General features: G+C 39.0%; 1 protein-coding gene across 4 annotated transcripts; it reads left to right on the plus strand.

Annotated features, from left to right (window-relative positions):
- Positions 1-24: 24 nt before the first annotated feature.
- Positions 25-13,383, plus strand: SKA2 (spindle and kinetochore associated complex subunit 2). 4 transcript variants are annotated; one of them, XM_054209634.1, is made up of 7 exons: positions 25-141; positions 7,349-7,438; positions 8,221-8,397; positions 9,728-9,814; positions 11,080-11,119; positions 12,031-12,163; positions 12,918-13,383. In XM_054209634.1, exons 1-7 carry the CDS (start codon positions 109-111, stop codon positions 13,042-13,044), a joined length of 687 nt encoding a protein of 228 aa, XP_054065609.1. In that variant the 5' UTR covers positions 25-108; the 3' UTR covers positions 13,045-13,383. The 4 variants fall into 4 exon arrangements, with proteins under 4 accessions (XP_054065609.1, XP_054065612.1, XP_054065613.1 ...); XM_054209638.1 differs by lacking the exon at positions 25-141 and adding an exon at positions 680-919; XM_054209636.1 differs by lacking the exon at positions 25-141 and adding an exon at positions 4,990-5,139.
- Positions 13,384-14,481: the final 1,098 nt, after the last annotated feature.

The following is a 14,481-nucleotide window of genomic DNA, read 5'->3' on the forward strand; positions in this document are numbered from 1 at the left end:
GCCGGTGACAGCTGCCCAATGCGAGCCGCCGACTCTCCCAGCCTGAAGCGGGGGGGGGGGGGGTTGGGTATCTCCCCGCCGCCGCCTGAGGAATGTCAACTATTCAACATGGAGTCGGCGGTTACCAGGCTCGAGACCCTGGTGAGTCCGGGCGGCGGCCGGGCTGAGAAGGGGTGGCTGGGCCGGGGACGGGAGCGCCTGGACGGACACTGAGGGAGGGGAAAAGCCAGGGGGGCGCGGGCGCGGCTGTGGGGGGGGCGGCGGGGGAGAGCGGCGCTCCCCGGCGCCCCCCCCTCCAGCCGCGCCCGCGCCCCATTCGGTCGCTGGACGCGGCCACCGCCGTGTGGGTCAGGCGAGTTCGGCCGGGCCGGTCCATTCGACTGTTCCCCCCCCCCCCGCGGGGGGCGGGTCTTGATGGTGCCGCTCCATTTTCTCTCAGGGTGGAGCTCTTCACCTGGGCTGGACCATTTTACCCTTGGGGGGGGGGGGCGGTGGGTGTGTGTGAGGGTAGGAGGAGGAGGCCCAGCCGGCCTGTTTCATTCGCGTGTGTGTGTGGGAATGGGCTCCAGACGAGATGGCTTCCCACCGGGATGGCCGCTCTTCGGACACCGCTTCTCCTCTGCCCCGGGGAGGGGAGGTGGGGAACACTCCCCCTTTCGCCTGGCCGCGGGTGGGCGCTGCCGGGCCGGGCCGGGCCGGGCCGCTCGCCCTGAGGTGAGGGGCGTGTGGGGGCCCCTCAGCGGGAGCCCTTCGGCTCCTTCAGCCCATCTTCCTTTGAGGGGGCCTCGGCCACAGTCGGTCCTGAGGAGAAGGTGGCTTTTCCCGCGGCCCTTCACGTTCGTGTAGTTCTTCACAGCGTTTAAGTTGGGTTTCAGCGCTCTGTGGGCCGGCCGCTGAAGGCAAGACTGAGCTACTTTAGGTAACAGCCGTCTTTCTGCCGGCCCCGCTCTTGGAAAAGGGGGAAAAAAAAAAGGGGGGGGGCGAAAAAAAGGCGCTATACTGTGCTTTCACATATTGAGAGGCACTGGACAACTGTCTTTTCAAACAGCCAAGTTCCCCGTGGCATCTTTCAAATCCTGGTCTTCATTTTTGCTTTTATATAATGTAATCTTATTAGCACTTTTTTTTAAATTTTTTTTAATTAAAATGCTTTGGGAATATTTTATGCATCCAAATGCTTAACAGATACTGTAATTTCTATTCCTAAATCTATTCCATATTCCCCCGTCCCCCCTGTAGTCCCTGACATAGTTCTCCAAAATATGATGCTCCTTTGGTTTTTGCTTGGAAAATTCCAAAAGTTATTTTGTAATTTTAATTGTCCTAGCAGCAGTGTTAGGTAACTTAATTGATAAACCACAAGTGTCCATATGGAGAAAAAAGTATATTATTCAATACAGAGACAAAAAATAGATTTGTCTGTGTTTGGGTCTTTTTTCCTCCTCTGGCAATCTTTGTTTCAAATTCTAATTAAGAAATAAGTAAAAATGAGTTTAATAGTCTAGTTCTTATCTGTACACAGTGACATCACCAAAGTGGAATATTCAAGAGAAATTAAAAATCGGAGGAACACTGGGAGAACATGGTGTGGAATATTGTGTATCCTCTAAATTAATGAGTCCTAGACTTTCACTTTAATACACAAAATTGGTGTGCTGCTTAATGCCCCGTGTTTAAACTTTTTTAGTTTACTTTTACATACTTTATTGCTCCTTCAGTCACTTTTCTCCAGCACCAGCATAATGCCTCCCTTAAAGCACTGGGAGCAGTGGGCCAGTAAGTGTTTGTTGTCTGAAAAGAAACAACTGGCTGAAAGTTGTCTAAATGTGAGCTAGTTCTGCTAATGTGCCATTGTCACCTCATCGAGTGACCTGCATGTCATTGCAATAGTAAGACCCTTCTGCGTGAGTATTTTAAGCTGCAATAATATTTCAGTTAAGAAATAAAAAGTAAGAATTGGATTAAATGCCAGAATGCCTGCATTAGTTGAAAGATCAGAGAATTCAAACTATCCTACCTAATTCTCAGTTTTACTGCACTTCAAAACCAAAGTGGTGTGTTCTGTGTTCTCTGTTTTTTTTTCTTTGAAGAAATCATGCTTTTGAGGAGGTGGAGTTATTTTTCTTTAGGTACTGAACTGTAGTCATCATACTGAATACTTAGGATGGTAATAATATACAGTATTTGAATTTGGTAACGTACTACATTCTTGTCAGAGCTCTGAAGTTGTTCTTTCAAATTCAAAACCTCAGCCTTGCCCACAGTGATCTCTCTATATCTTTTGTTAGTATTCTTTTATTATTATTTGTTGTTGTTTTAAAGCCTACTTTAGAAATAATAATTTAGAAATCTGTTTAGAAAAACTCAGGTTAGATGTTGATATTTATTTGAGGTTGTGGTTTATTTCTGTGTTTTATTGAAAGTCTTACTTTTAAAGTTTGCTGATTAGTGATTCTCATTTTAAGACATGTAAATAATCAGAGGTATTTTGGCCCCCTCAAAGTTAACAGGGGCTTTTATATATGGTAGTGGAAGAAGACATTATGTCCCATTATGGGACACTGTCATGATCTACTTTACGCGTAGACCAAAATGATTGTTGCATAAATAATTTGAAGGTGGAGAGCTCGTTCGGGTCAATTGTCCGCAGACATGGTGCGTAACAACTTCCAGAGGTTTTGAGATTATAGCTTGGACTTTCTCCTTGTTTGAATTACCCCAAATCATTTGGGTAATCCATTTGAAAAATGAACTGATTTTGATTTCACCCTGCTAGTCTTACATTTTTATGTTTGACTCTTCTGTTAATTTCTTCTAGCAGAAGATGGAAGATGGTATGCCTGGCTGCCTTCTTCCATTAAAACTGCTGGGTGGCACAAGGCAGTTGCATCTTCATCTGTTTCTTTTGTTTTCTTCTTTTTTCTTTTTTTCTTTTTTTTTAAGAAAAAGGTGATTTCTTAAATACACCTCAAACGATTTCACTTATTAATTTCCTATATCCAAACCTCATTCAAAAGTGCAATATTTTTCTTTGTCATTGTTTATGTCAATCCGAATATGTACATTGGAAACTATGTCTCACTTATTGCAGCTTTGTGTCTCTGGCTTTTCTTTCTGCTCATTGTTTCTTCTTCCTGGATTTCCTGTGAAGTCAGCTCTCTCCACAGAAGTGTGATAAAATAACACCTCTTATTTCCCTAGAGGTTTTGACATGCATTTCATGGAAAGCTTCATTTTAGTCTCATGGAACCAGCGATAAACTAATTTGTAGGAGCTTGAAAAGAACAATGTGTATGAAAATACCAGGTAATTGACGGTTACTTGAGACTATTGCTTAAAGTACAGTAACAAGAAAAGCTGAATGAACCATGACATCTACAATATGAGAGTCATTGTGCAAAAGGTTGTAAAGCTGACTAGTTAACAATTCAAATAAGAATACTGGGTGCTGTACTTGGACACCTGAGAGTGTGCTGCACAATTTCCAGCAGCTTCAACAGACGCAGCGTCGGGCCTCTAATGAAAATGGCGCACGTGGTAGTGACTAGTGATCAATGTATCCTTCTGTACAACAACCATTTCATTAACCTGCAACACTCAGGACTTCACATACTCAGCTAGTGCCTTCCAGTATGCACTTCAGCAGTCTGCACTGAGAGAAATTTTGTGGACATCCATTTAGTAAAATTTGATAACAAATGGATAAACTGTCAGATGAGCTGAGAGTGCTTCATTCAGAGCAAGGTAGTTAATTTCTGTCACTGTGTTTTTGTTAGAGTGGACCTACTTTTTTCTTCGAGTGGTGTCTGTCCAGTGCCCTTTTTATGTTGTACTACTAGTGATCATGCACAAAAAGCAGTGCAATGTTAAAAGGGCATTGGCCAGCAATACTATCTACGTTACTCATTATTCTTCTTATTACTATAGTCACAAGTCAAAAGTCACTATCTGAGATCAGGTGGTGATTTGCAAAACAGCTCTCAAATGGGATTGCCACTAATTTATTTTTTTGCACTTGTTGTCCTGTAGTTATTGGCCAAGGAGAAACATTAACTGGCCTTTTAATGACGAATACCATCAACTCTGTGTGTTTCCTTAGAAATAAGTGTCCTACAAAGAGGAAAGAACACTGTATAGCTTTCTTATTTCCTACAGGGTGTTCTAGAGAAATGTTACAGGCGTGGAGTTGACCTGGGTTGCTGCTCTGTGTGCATTACCAATCATCCATCTCTCTCCACTCCATTCCCCTCTTTCTTTGCATTTTGTTGTTAAGAATCTTAGCACCTTCAAACCCTAGGAGTTCTCAAACTTTTTATATGAAGTTGCTGTTTTGTTTAAAGGAAACACCTTTATTAAGATTTATGAAATACACCCCCACTTTGATGGTGCTCTAACATGTTGTCACCCCAGTGCTAATGTACATCCACAATGTTGGGAAATGAGTCTGTGTTTAAGTGCATTTTAAAGTGATTCAACACCTGCAAAGAAGAAGAATAAACTCTGGTGTCCACAAAATGTTCCCTGTAATGCAGTTGAAGAACATCTGTCTGATAGCAGTTCGGAATCTTTGCTTGCTATGAGGCAAATCTAAAAAATAAATGCATTTGGACATGTAGTTTCTAGTTAAAAGAGCACCAAATTGTTTGAAATTGAATTTCTGACAGATCTGTTGAGCATTTTGTTGGGTGTTTTTCTCCTTCCCCCCTCCTTGGTCAGTGGAATGAGAGGCATTATGAATAAATGTCTTGAAATGTGTGAGTTCTTGTGTGTCTTTATTAGGACTTAAGGTGAACATTAACCTTGCCCACTTCTCCATGACCCATAGGAAACCAGTATCTGACTTGACCTGCTTTTTCTGATACATATTTTGAGTGTATTGATTACTTGTAGAGAATTCTTGCTGCTAACGAATGCTCTGACTTTATTGCACTACTGTACTTTACAGCTAGCAGTGCAATAGTATTGTCAAAGCATCTGAAAGCAGAATGTGCAGCGATGGCTTGAGTCTGGCCTCACACTTTCTAACACTTTCTTCTAAGCCTGGGAGTAAACCACAAATTTATATTTCACAAACTGCATTTTCTGTGCGATTGTTGTACAAGACTCATCATACCAATGGTCCTAACCTATAACCTTAAGGTGAGATATTTGAAGGTGTATGTTTCTTGAAATACAACAAGAAATAAATATTTATAAAACAAAGGAAAAATGGATCACAATGGAGGAGTACATGGCAGTGCTTATAAACATGCTTTGAAATTGCTAATAATAAATTTTGTTTCTTTTAGAGTTAGCATACTTTCAGAAGAAAGCAGATGCTAAACCATGCTAATATTTTCATTAATCTTAATCTCACAAATCTTAAAATTATAGCCACAGCTTTCAGCTTCACATTCAATTTTTAATATCTTGAATCACAGATGTAGCATGGTATTAGTGGCTTTCTGTCATTTTGTAAATCTCAAATTATCAATATTGAATATTTTAGGAACAGGGCTTCATGGATAACTTTGAAAGCCACCCATCTTCTTTGCCTGCATTCCCAATAACTAAGAATCAGATGGAGGAGTTGAAGAAAGGCAAAAAATGATCTTTTTGGGGTGCCTGCTCGTAGAAATGAAAACCTAAAAATGTTTGTTCATGGAGGAGAACAGAAACGATTGAACAGTTAGGAAGAATCCCTCATGAACTCTTTAAAAATACATAGTGTAATAAAAAGTATTTTATTCTTGCATTTTATCATGACTCGTTTCTGGGGTAGATGTGGGAAGGAGTTTTGTTGGTCAGATGGCAAGTTGCGGCAGTAACAGGTGAGAGCCTTCCCTTTGATTTATAGACGCTTAAGGACCTTATTAGATTTATTTTCCTTTTTCTTAAAGCTATTACTTGAAAATTTGCTGAAGGTGTGTTTATATAAAGATCATACATTTTCACTACATTGGAAAGGGGATTTTACTTGTAGAATATCTTGGATCGAACACTATTCCTTTAGGCTATCTGACATTCCAGATCCTCAAAGGTATTAATGGCAGTTCCTGAAGGTGGATCCCAAGGCTGATATTTAAAACACAAACATCCTTTTGGTATCCAGGCCTGGCTACAGGCTACATCCAAAGACTACTGAACTTTAGCTGCCATTATAGCACTGCTAGTTAGTGCTTTTGGATACAGCTAATGAATATAGCTAATGAATGTAGTTGTAATGGTTACTTCAGGGTTAATCTCAATATAAATAGTGAAAAACAAGTTAAATAAGTTACAAGCATTATTAACTTGCTTTCATCATTGTCTTTTTTGTGACTGTAAAATCCCCAAATTATTACATTTAGAAATTCATGAGTTTTTTGTGAACTGGGAAAACCGCCTTTCTTTAAAGTAGAAGTCCTTAATAGAAATTAAAATTGTGGACTAAAATTAATTAAGTAGTAATGCTATCAGCAGACTGTTTTACAAGGCAATTAGATAATTCTCTGGTGGCTTATTTATCCCAAGGAAAGAAATGTGATGTCATCAATTTTATTACCTATTTGTCATTCTCTTTTATTGTGGAATAATAAAATGTATTATGGGTATTATAACCATCTGAGAGAATGCATTCCTAACATAATTAATAATAAAATCTCTGTTGATATGCTTGGATCCTGAACGCTTATTGATAATCTCTGGTGTGTAAAAAACTGAGTACTGCAGTTTTGCTAACAGAGCTTTTAATGTTTCAAAAGAAAAGCAGCTTGCCAAGAAAAAGCTCTAAAAATTGATGAAAAATATGCTAATATCTCAAGAGAAAAAAATCAAACATCTTCTGCATCAAGTGAAGATCAGTTTAAAAAAGATGCATGTTCTTGTCTATTGATACAATTTACCTCTTTGGTGTACTTCCTAAAAACTTGATCTTAAGAGGTTTGGCATTGCAAGGGAGATAGATGGAAGATACTATAGGAGGACATGGAAATGTTTTCATGCATTTTGGGGAGCTGCATGAAAAATGTACTAATGGTAAGATGCAAAGAGAACAATTGGGTAATTTGGGTTAGACAACTGGAAAGAGCATAAAATTAATAGGGGTGTTTGTGTAGACACACATTTGATTCTTACAGGTTAGAGGAAAATGGTTAAGTCTGAAAGTTTATTGCTTTATATTTTATAGGCTAGAAGTGTGTGAGCGGAATTGGCAAACATTAGCTAATGGAATAGATTGGAGGAATAGAAACTTACTTTTATAGTACATGAGCCTTTAAAATGGAGGCATCTGGCTTCTGCTTTCCTGAAATACAGGAAAGGCGAATAGTTGGGGTTTGTCTGCAATTGTTGTTTTTTAATATTTTGTGGCTGATCTTAAATATTTTAGTTCCAGAAGGCAGAATCTGATCTGGATTATATTCAACACAGACTGGAGTTTGAAATAATGAAAAGCCTTCCTGATAATCCAGCAGCAGAGGTAGTATTTTCAGATTAAATTAATAGATCTTACTGCATTTTGCATGAAGTTGGTAATAAATGGGTCATTTTCTTTAATCGTAAAATATATGTGGCTGTTCTTTTATCTAGTCGGTACTTTTTGATTATTATTATTATAAAGTATTTCTTGTATCATATATCAAGATAACTGACCTAATAGGAATTCAGTGGAGAAAGCAACAAAACCAGCTTGATTTCTTGGTATAGTGAAATTCTCCCATGTTCTGCTTTGAGAAATGAGTAGTAGGGTTAATAACTAAATTGAAGAGACAGATTCCAATTTGAGCTAAAACTCACCCTTGTTCTGAGATCAAAGATAAACTTGCTGATAAGCAATGACTAAATTCAGATTTGGGGGAGAGATGAGAGGAAAACAGTAAATGGCAACATGTAAAGGGTTTTATAAATGAGTCCTTGCCTCCATATATATTGTGACATATAGTGGAAAAAGAATCTTTTTACTTAGAAGCCCCTAATTTATTACAACTCAGAAAAGCCATTAAAATCCAACAACACGATAAATTCATCCTCCTGTATTTGTTGTGGAATGACAGAGTTGTGCTGTTTTATTAACACTATCATTTTTGCTTATGAAAAATTAAACGTATAGATGAAACAGATGCTCACAGCTACACTTTTCATTGTAAAGGGTCATTTCATGTTATATTTTAGTGGCTCTAATGCCAATACTTGTAATTGGTATGTGGCCACATTAATTTTCTCTTCTTAAATAGTTTAAATGTACTTTTAATTTCTACACAGGAAAATCCAGTTGCTCTCTTGGAAGAACTCGCAGTGGTGAAATCTCGTTATAAAATGTTATGTATGCAGCTGGAAAAAGTTTCCATAGAGCAGAGAGAATCCATGAAGGGCATCCGTGCTGCTCTAGAGAACACAATGAAGATGGTTCAGGCATTACAGCAACATGCTGATCTTGAGGTAGTATTTTCATTTTAATCACTCGGGTCTCACTCCTGTAAATGAACATGGATTTGTGTAACCTTTCCGTAGATGTGAGTAGTTCCACTGGAAACTGTTACATGTGCAGACTCTTCGAGAACTCTTAGAAGACTCTTCTTACCTGAAGAAATGTTTGCAAGATTGGAGGTCTTTTTTGTAAATCACATGCCTGATTCATCACTCAACAGTTAAGCTAGTGCTACTCAGTTTTGAAGTAATGCCATAATAGTGTGAATAGTGTGATATATGTTTAAATAATTTCATAGAAATTGATGCCTCTGTGCACAGCTGTGTTGCAGTTGTATACAAACATTTTTAAAAAGTATCTACCTTAAAGAAATTGGAAACTGAAACCAATTTTATAAGGCAAAAAAGCTTTTAAATGCCAAATGTATTTCCAGTGGCTGAAGTGAGTAAGTTAAAACCAACGCATTGTAACACATGCGTTGGAATTGCTGTTTGTGCAAAGAAATAAGTTTTTTCACAGTATTTTAATGCCTATCTATCTATTAAAAAAACCCCAAAACATACACCACCACGACCACATTTTCCTAAGTTGTCTTCAAACACTGCTTCATTACAGTTTTGAAGAGGCTGTGAAATCATTAATTTTGTCCCTTTACAAATAAGGTGATGAGATCAAAAAAAGCTAATTGATAGTCTAGTGGCAAAGACAGAACTGGTGTGACTAAAACATATTCCCAGATCTCAGCTCTCACTTTAATGTTCTAATGACAGTGCCCTGAGATCATGTTCAATCTGTCAACAGCTCTAGACAAGTTACTGGTAATTCTTTATAGATAAAATGTACTGTATAAGGATTTAAAAGACAGTAGTTACATGTCACAGAAAGGAAAAAATATTTTCTCTCCCTGTGTTCCAAGGATATACTGCCAAGAATAATTTCATATTTGGATTTTGTTAAAGTGGAAGACTCTTGTCTCTTGAGTTATATTTAGACCTTTTAGATTTTCTTGTACTTTGTATATTTCCTAAACCAAAGATGTTTTAAACTGTTATGGAGAGATGTAAGTCTTTAAGTGAAATACTTCTTTTTATTGAATAATTTATCTTCTTTTCTTGACTCATTTGTAGTTTTGATGTTAAAGGAATGTTATGGTTGGATTTTGCAGAAATATTTGCCTTGTAAATTTGCTTTCATTTGAAGGAAAGTAGGAGTCTACTATTAGATTCCATGAGAAAAGGGCTACACAAATATTGAGTTCTTCTGTAAATACCATCACCCCAGGAACTGTGTCAGAGATCTCTATGTATGGCTTGGGGTTTTTTTGTTTGTTTTCCTTTGTAGCGCTTCCCTCTGTCAGAAGAAGAACAGGCTGCAGCACAGCAGTTAACCTGCCAAACTGTTAAAGAAATGGAATCGCTAGTGGAAGAGGTAATTAGGCCACAGAGTGTCACTATTCCAGAAACCAATAATCCTGAGTACAGCTCAGCTGAAGTCAGAATGGCTGGTTTTGTGACTTAATACCTCTCAAATGAATGGAATTTTTCAGAAATGGGACTAAAGTTTCTAACAAAGCTTTTCATTTTTAATGTATACTGATTATGATTTGTTCCAATTAAATTGTCCACAAAGGAAGGAATTGCTTTGATGGAAGACTTTGTTTCCCTTCTTTTTTAATGGGGATATGTTTATATTTCTTTTCAGAGGTGCATGCAGTTGGTTGCTCTTGTCAGTTCTGTTGTTCTGTTAACACATTTGGGTGGGAGTGAAGAATGTAATCGATTCAAATCAATGTATATCAAAATGGATAAAATTTTCATATCCTGTAAAATATTAAATACATTTTGGAATATGAATAACAATAAGCATATTCTAACTGTAATGCGGCAGAACATAGATCTAAACTAATACCTGTTAAACAAGTCAGATATTCTCCCCTAACTACTCCAAGCACAAACTTCTAATATATTTGATCTGGGTCTCATATTAAAAGCAAAATATTAAAGAAGGTTAATAGAGTGTAATTATCTTATTATCTTTTTCTACATGTCTTCTGACTGCCCACTACTGTTCTGTCAAAGGATGCCCCGCTTTCTGTCCCTTTATTGCCTTGGTTGGTTTGCATGAAAGCCGCCCCGTATCTTGCAGCTTCATTCACTCTTCAGTTGCAAATATCTTCTCCTACCTTGATCAATGCTCTCAATTTCTGTCTTTCCATTATTTAATGCTAAGTCACTTAAGATACAGCTGGCATAAAACAGGCCCAATGCAAAATGTAGCTATGTCCTACAGCTACCGAGGCCAATTTAATTGGCATCAGTCCCTGTGTTGTCACTGAGTGTGCTTGAGGATGTTCTCTGAAAAGCAGAAAGAATGGAAAGATGTCGCAAAGGCCCTGGGATTTTTTCGTCAGTGCAGTATTTTTGGTTGAGGAGAGTTAGATAGAGCTACCTTCAGCCTGTCAGAACTGTCAGCCTCTGAAGGTTGCTGGAGAATAGGAAAGCCATCTTCTTCCTTTGTTGCATGTACAGTGCTTTCAGCTAGATCCATACCGGAATGCTGTTGACTTCAGGGGCAGCAAGATCCTTGGTTAGCCAATGGTAAAATGTAATTACTCATGCTGAAGTGAAATTGTAAAAAATAATTCCTAAATGAAATTCCAACAAATCCTGATATTATCTCATGTTTATTTTTAGCCGTTTTGTTCAGGATCTACAGTCCCTGGCTCAACTGAAGGTAAGTGCTTGAAGAAGAATCTTCCCGCTGTTTTCTTTTTGGGTTTGTTTTTTTTCCCCTTGACTGGTCCCACTCACACCCCCCCAGCCCCAGTAAATAAGCTTTGTGAATAGAACCAATCTCTCAAGACTTCCATCTCTAACATTCAACTCTAATAGTTCTGTGCTGTTTAAACATACCAAGTTACCACCTAGAATTCAGGGAGTAATGAATTAAACTGTTTAATTTCTGAAAAAGGTGGATATTGTAAATAACTTCAGCTGACAAATAAGGTCTGCGTTACCCCTAGGACAATAGGACCAAATCTCACAGTAAGCAGGAATAGGCTGAGACCTGGATATGGTTTCTGAGCTGTCATTTAAAAAACATAGGGTCTATGATGCACAGTAAATTCACTGTTTTCACTCTAAGGCACTAGTAACTACTGATTTTATGTGAAGAATTTAGACTATAATGTAAGAAACTGATCCCTTAAGTTACTATCCACATATAGTTGCCATGTCTGTAGGAGTTTGTCTTGCTTTTGATGGGATTGAACTGGGTCCTGTTGTGTTTATGGTCTGGAAGAAATGGTCTACTAGTCTTACCGTAGAAATAGCTCTTTTATAATCCATTTATCCCTACTTATAGAAGGGAATTTTCCTAGTTCTTTTAAAACAAAACAAAACAACCAACTAGTCATTGACAGACCAAATTTGTTAATCTACATCAGATCTCAAACGAAATGGTTTCTCACTGGGTCTGCAGACACAATGATAGTTTGGAGGGATTAGCTTCCTTCTCTCATTCCTTTTGCTGGAAAAATCTTCCTTTAGACCCATTTAGGGGGTTTCTGAAAAAGTAATTAACGTACTTTATATCTTTGGCCTAATTTCTGAAGAAACAAATATCTTTTATTTCTAACTTTTTAGAATTGCAATTCAAACCGTTGACAGAGGAAATACTTACGACTGTACCAAGGAGTATCAGAAGTACTGTTAAACTAGCAGACTTGAACAATTTGTACAGGGAGTTATTTAACCACTTCATTTTAAATAAGAACAGGTAAGACTTAAAGCCATTCATCAGTAAGAATTTTATAAGCTGTAAAGAAATTCAGCCTTTTCAAATTAAACAAAACCAGCTAGTTAACCATTTGCTGCTATATTATAACTTCATAATTTGATTTTACTCCCCTGCATCCTTCTTAGGTATATACCCCAAAGTGTTAGGCCGTCAACAAAACCCCCTAAATTAATTTGTATAGAAATGGCTTGTATGATTTGATAATTTTCAAATCTGGATGTCAGGTTCTTCAGAAGAGAAAATCGGTTTCTCTCTTCAGATAAGCAGATTTTTTCCCTTTGGTTTCACTGTACAGATGTCCAAAACCGTGTCTCTTCAGGAAAGTTTTGCTGACACACTTGTACTGCCAAACCCTGTTCGCTGTCGGAATCCGCATCCAGACTGGCAGTGCAAAGCCCTAATGCTGAACCACCACCCCTGAACCAGCCCCTCCCGCCTCCCCAAGCCCCGGCCCCTCTCTGCACGTGTGCTGCAGATTTCTTTCAGGCTGAAGTTAAAAATGAGGAAGTTTTTAACTCGGAAATTCTGCCTCTCTAACCCCAAGGTTGGGTTAGCAAATCCCTGTTCACAGCTTGAAGTAGCACAGAAGAGTTGATGACAATTTGAATAAGTATGAGAATTACAGAGCACTTGCAAAAATTGCTCATGAAACAGTATGCACTTTTTAGCCTTTTTCTGCCAGGCCTGAAGTTTAATACCTTGTTTTGCTCAATAGTTTGCTTTTGTCTTACAGAGCAGCGTTGAGTATTTCGCAGATGAACAAGATGAATATGAAAGCCACTGACTCAAGAATACAAATCTTGAAAGAACTTGCTATTGTGGAACTTGACAAACAAGGAAAAGTTAAATTAGTTGTGTAAATGTAAGCTCAGTCCATTCTCATTTGACACGTGAGCATCTTGATCGCAGCTCCTGGATTGCTAACAAGCAAGTATTTCCCTGGTGTCTGGGAGCTGGAAAGCTGTTAATGTTTCTGTATACAATTCTATTGATAATACTTAAAATTGGAGAGTTAAAAATCATTGAGGCCGGTATTTTATCTTAGATATTTATCGGACTATAGTCGGTGCGTTTTTAAAGACTATTGTTAGCCATGTGACACTTCCATATTCTTGCTTACATTCCTGAGGGGGTTTTTAAGACAAATAACCCAAACCACTTAATTGTACTTACATTCCTGAATAAATGATGAAAGCTAAGGGGATGAGGTCGTAGATTTATTACGCTTTTGTTTATACGACTCCTGACCTTGAGCCCTGCCCTAACCCCTGAAACTGGTCCCTGATCCTTTTCATTTTCCTTTGATGTGAACTGTCGTGTTTTCTTTACAGTCCAGCAAAATTGCAGACTAAGGGAATAGCTGAGGTCGGAAGGGACTGCTGGAGATTGTCCAATCCAGCCCCCTGCTCAGAGCACGGCCGACTACAGCAGGTCGCTCAGGGCCGTGTCACAAAAAACTCCAAGGATAAAGACTTCACAACATCTGTTGCAGTGTTTGTCCACTCTCACAGTAAAAAAAAAAAAAAAAAAAAAAGGGATTTTTTTTCCTCGGGTTTAATGTTTTTATGTTTATTTCAGCCTAATTCGAGAAAGTTAAGCTATCTGAGGTTTATTAAGTTCCTACGTTTGGAAAGGACAGGGATAACTTCATTTTGTGGTGTCTGCTGCTGAGAGTGCCCTCTTACCTACAAGGTTTCTATCACTTCACAAACCAATTTAATATTTAAGCATTTAGTCTTGATCAAATTGATCATTTTCAACACAAGACTCAATCCTTACTCTCATGTGTTAAAGATTTATTTGTGAAACCTGGTTAAAACAACGAAAGATACCTGTTAGTGGGAAAATGGCTGCATCTAAGATACAGGACTGGGGCAGCATTTGTCCCCCTGTGCTCAGCACTGGTGAGGCCCCACCTCGAGGGCTGTGTCCAGTTTTGGGCCTCTTACGACAAGACAGACATTGAGGTGCTGGAGCGTGTCCAGAGAAGGGCAACAGAGCTGGTGAGGGGTCTGGAGCACCAGTCTGGTGAGGAGCGGCTGAGGGAGCTGGGGGTGTTCAGCCTGGAGAAAAGGAGCTGAGGGGAGACCTTCTTGTTCCCTACAGCTCCCTGAAAGGAGGGGGTAGCCAGGGGGGGTCGGGCTCTTCTCCCAAGAACAAGTGTCAGGACAAGAGGAAACGGCCTCAGGTTGCACCAGGGGAGGTTTACATCGTATACTTTGACAAATTTCTTCACAGAAAGGGTGATCAAGCAGGGGAACAGGCTGCCCAGGGAACCAAATGAATCCCCATCCCTG

This window comes from Rissa tridactyla, chromosome 7 (genome assembly GCF_028500815.1).
Source record: "Rissa tridactyla isolate bRisTri1 chromosome 7, bRisTri1.patW.cur.20221130, whole genome shotgun sequence".
NCBI classification, from domain to species: domain Eukaryota; kingdom Metazoa; phylum Chordata; class Aves; order Charadriiformes; family Laridae; genus Rissa; species Rissa tridactyla.

Bases quoted from the DNA above. Each gene is read 5' to 3' on its own strand.
- SKA2 (XM_054209634.1), top strand. From the start codon at position 109: ATGGAGTCGGCGGTTACCAGGCTCGAGACCCTG. The intron at 8,398-9,727 runs GTAGTATTTTCA...TTTCCTTTGTAG, and splicing joins AGCAACATGCTGATCTTGAG to CGCTTCCCTCTGTCAGAAGA. The intron at 12,164-12,917 runs GTAAGACTTAAA...TTTGTCTTACAG, and splicing joins TTCATTTTAAATAAGAACAG to AGCAGCGTTGAGTATTTCGC.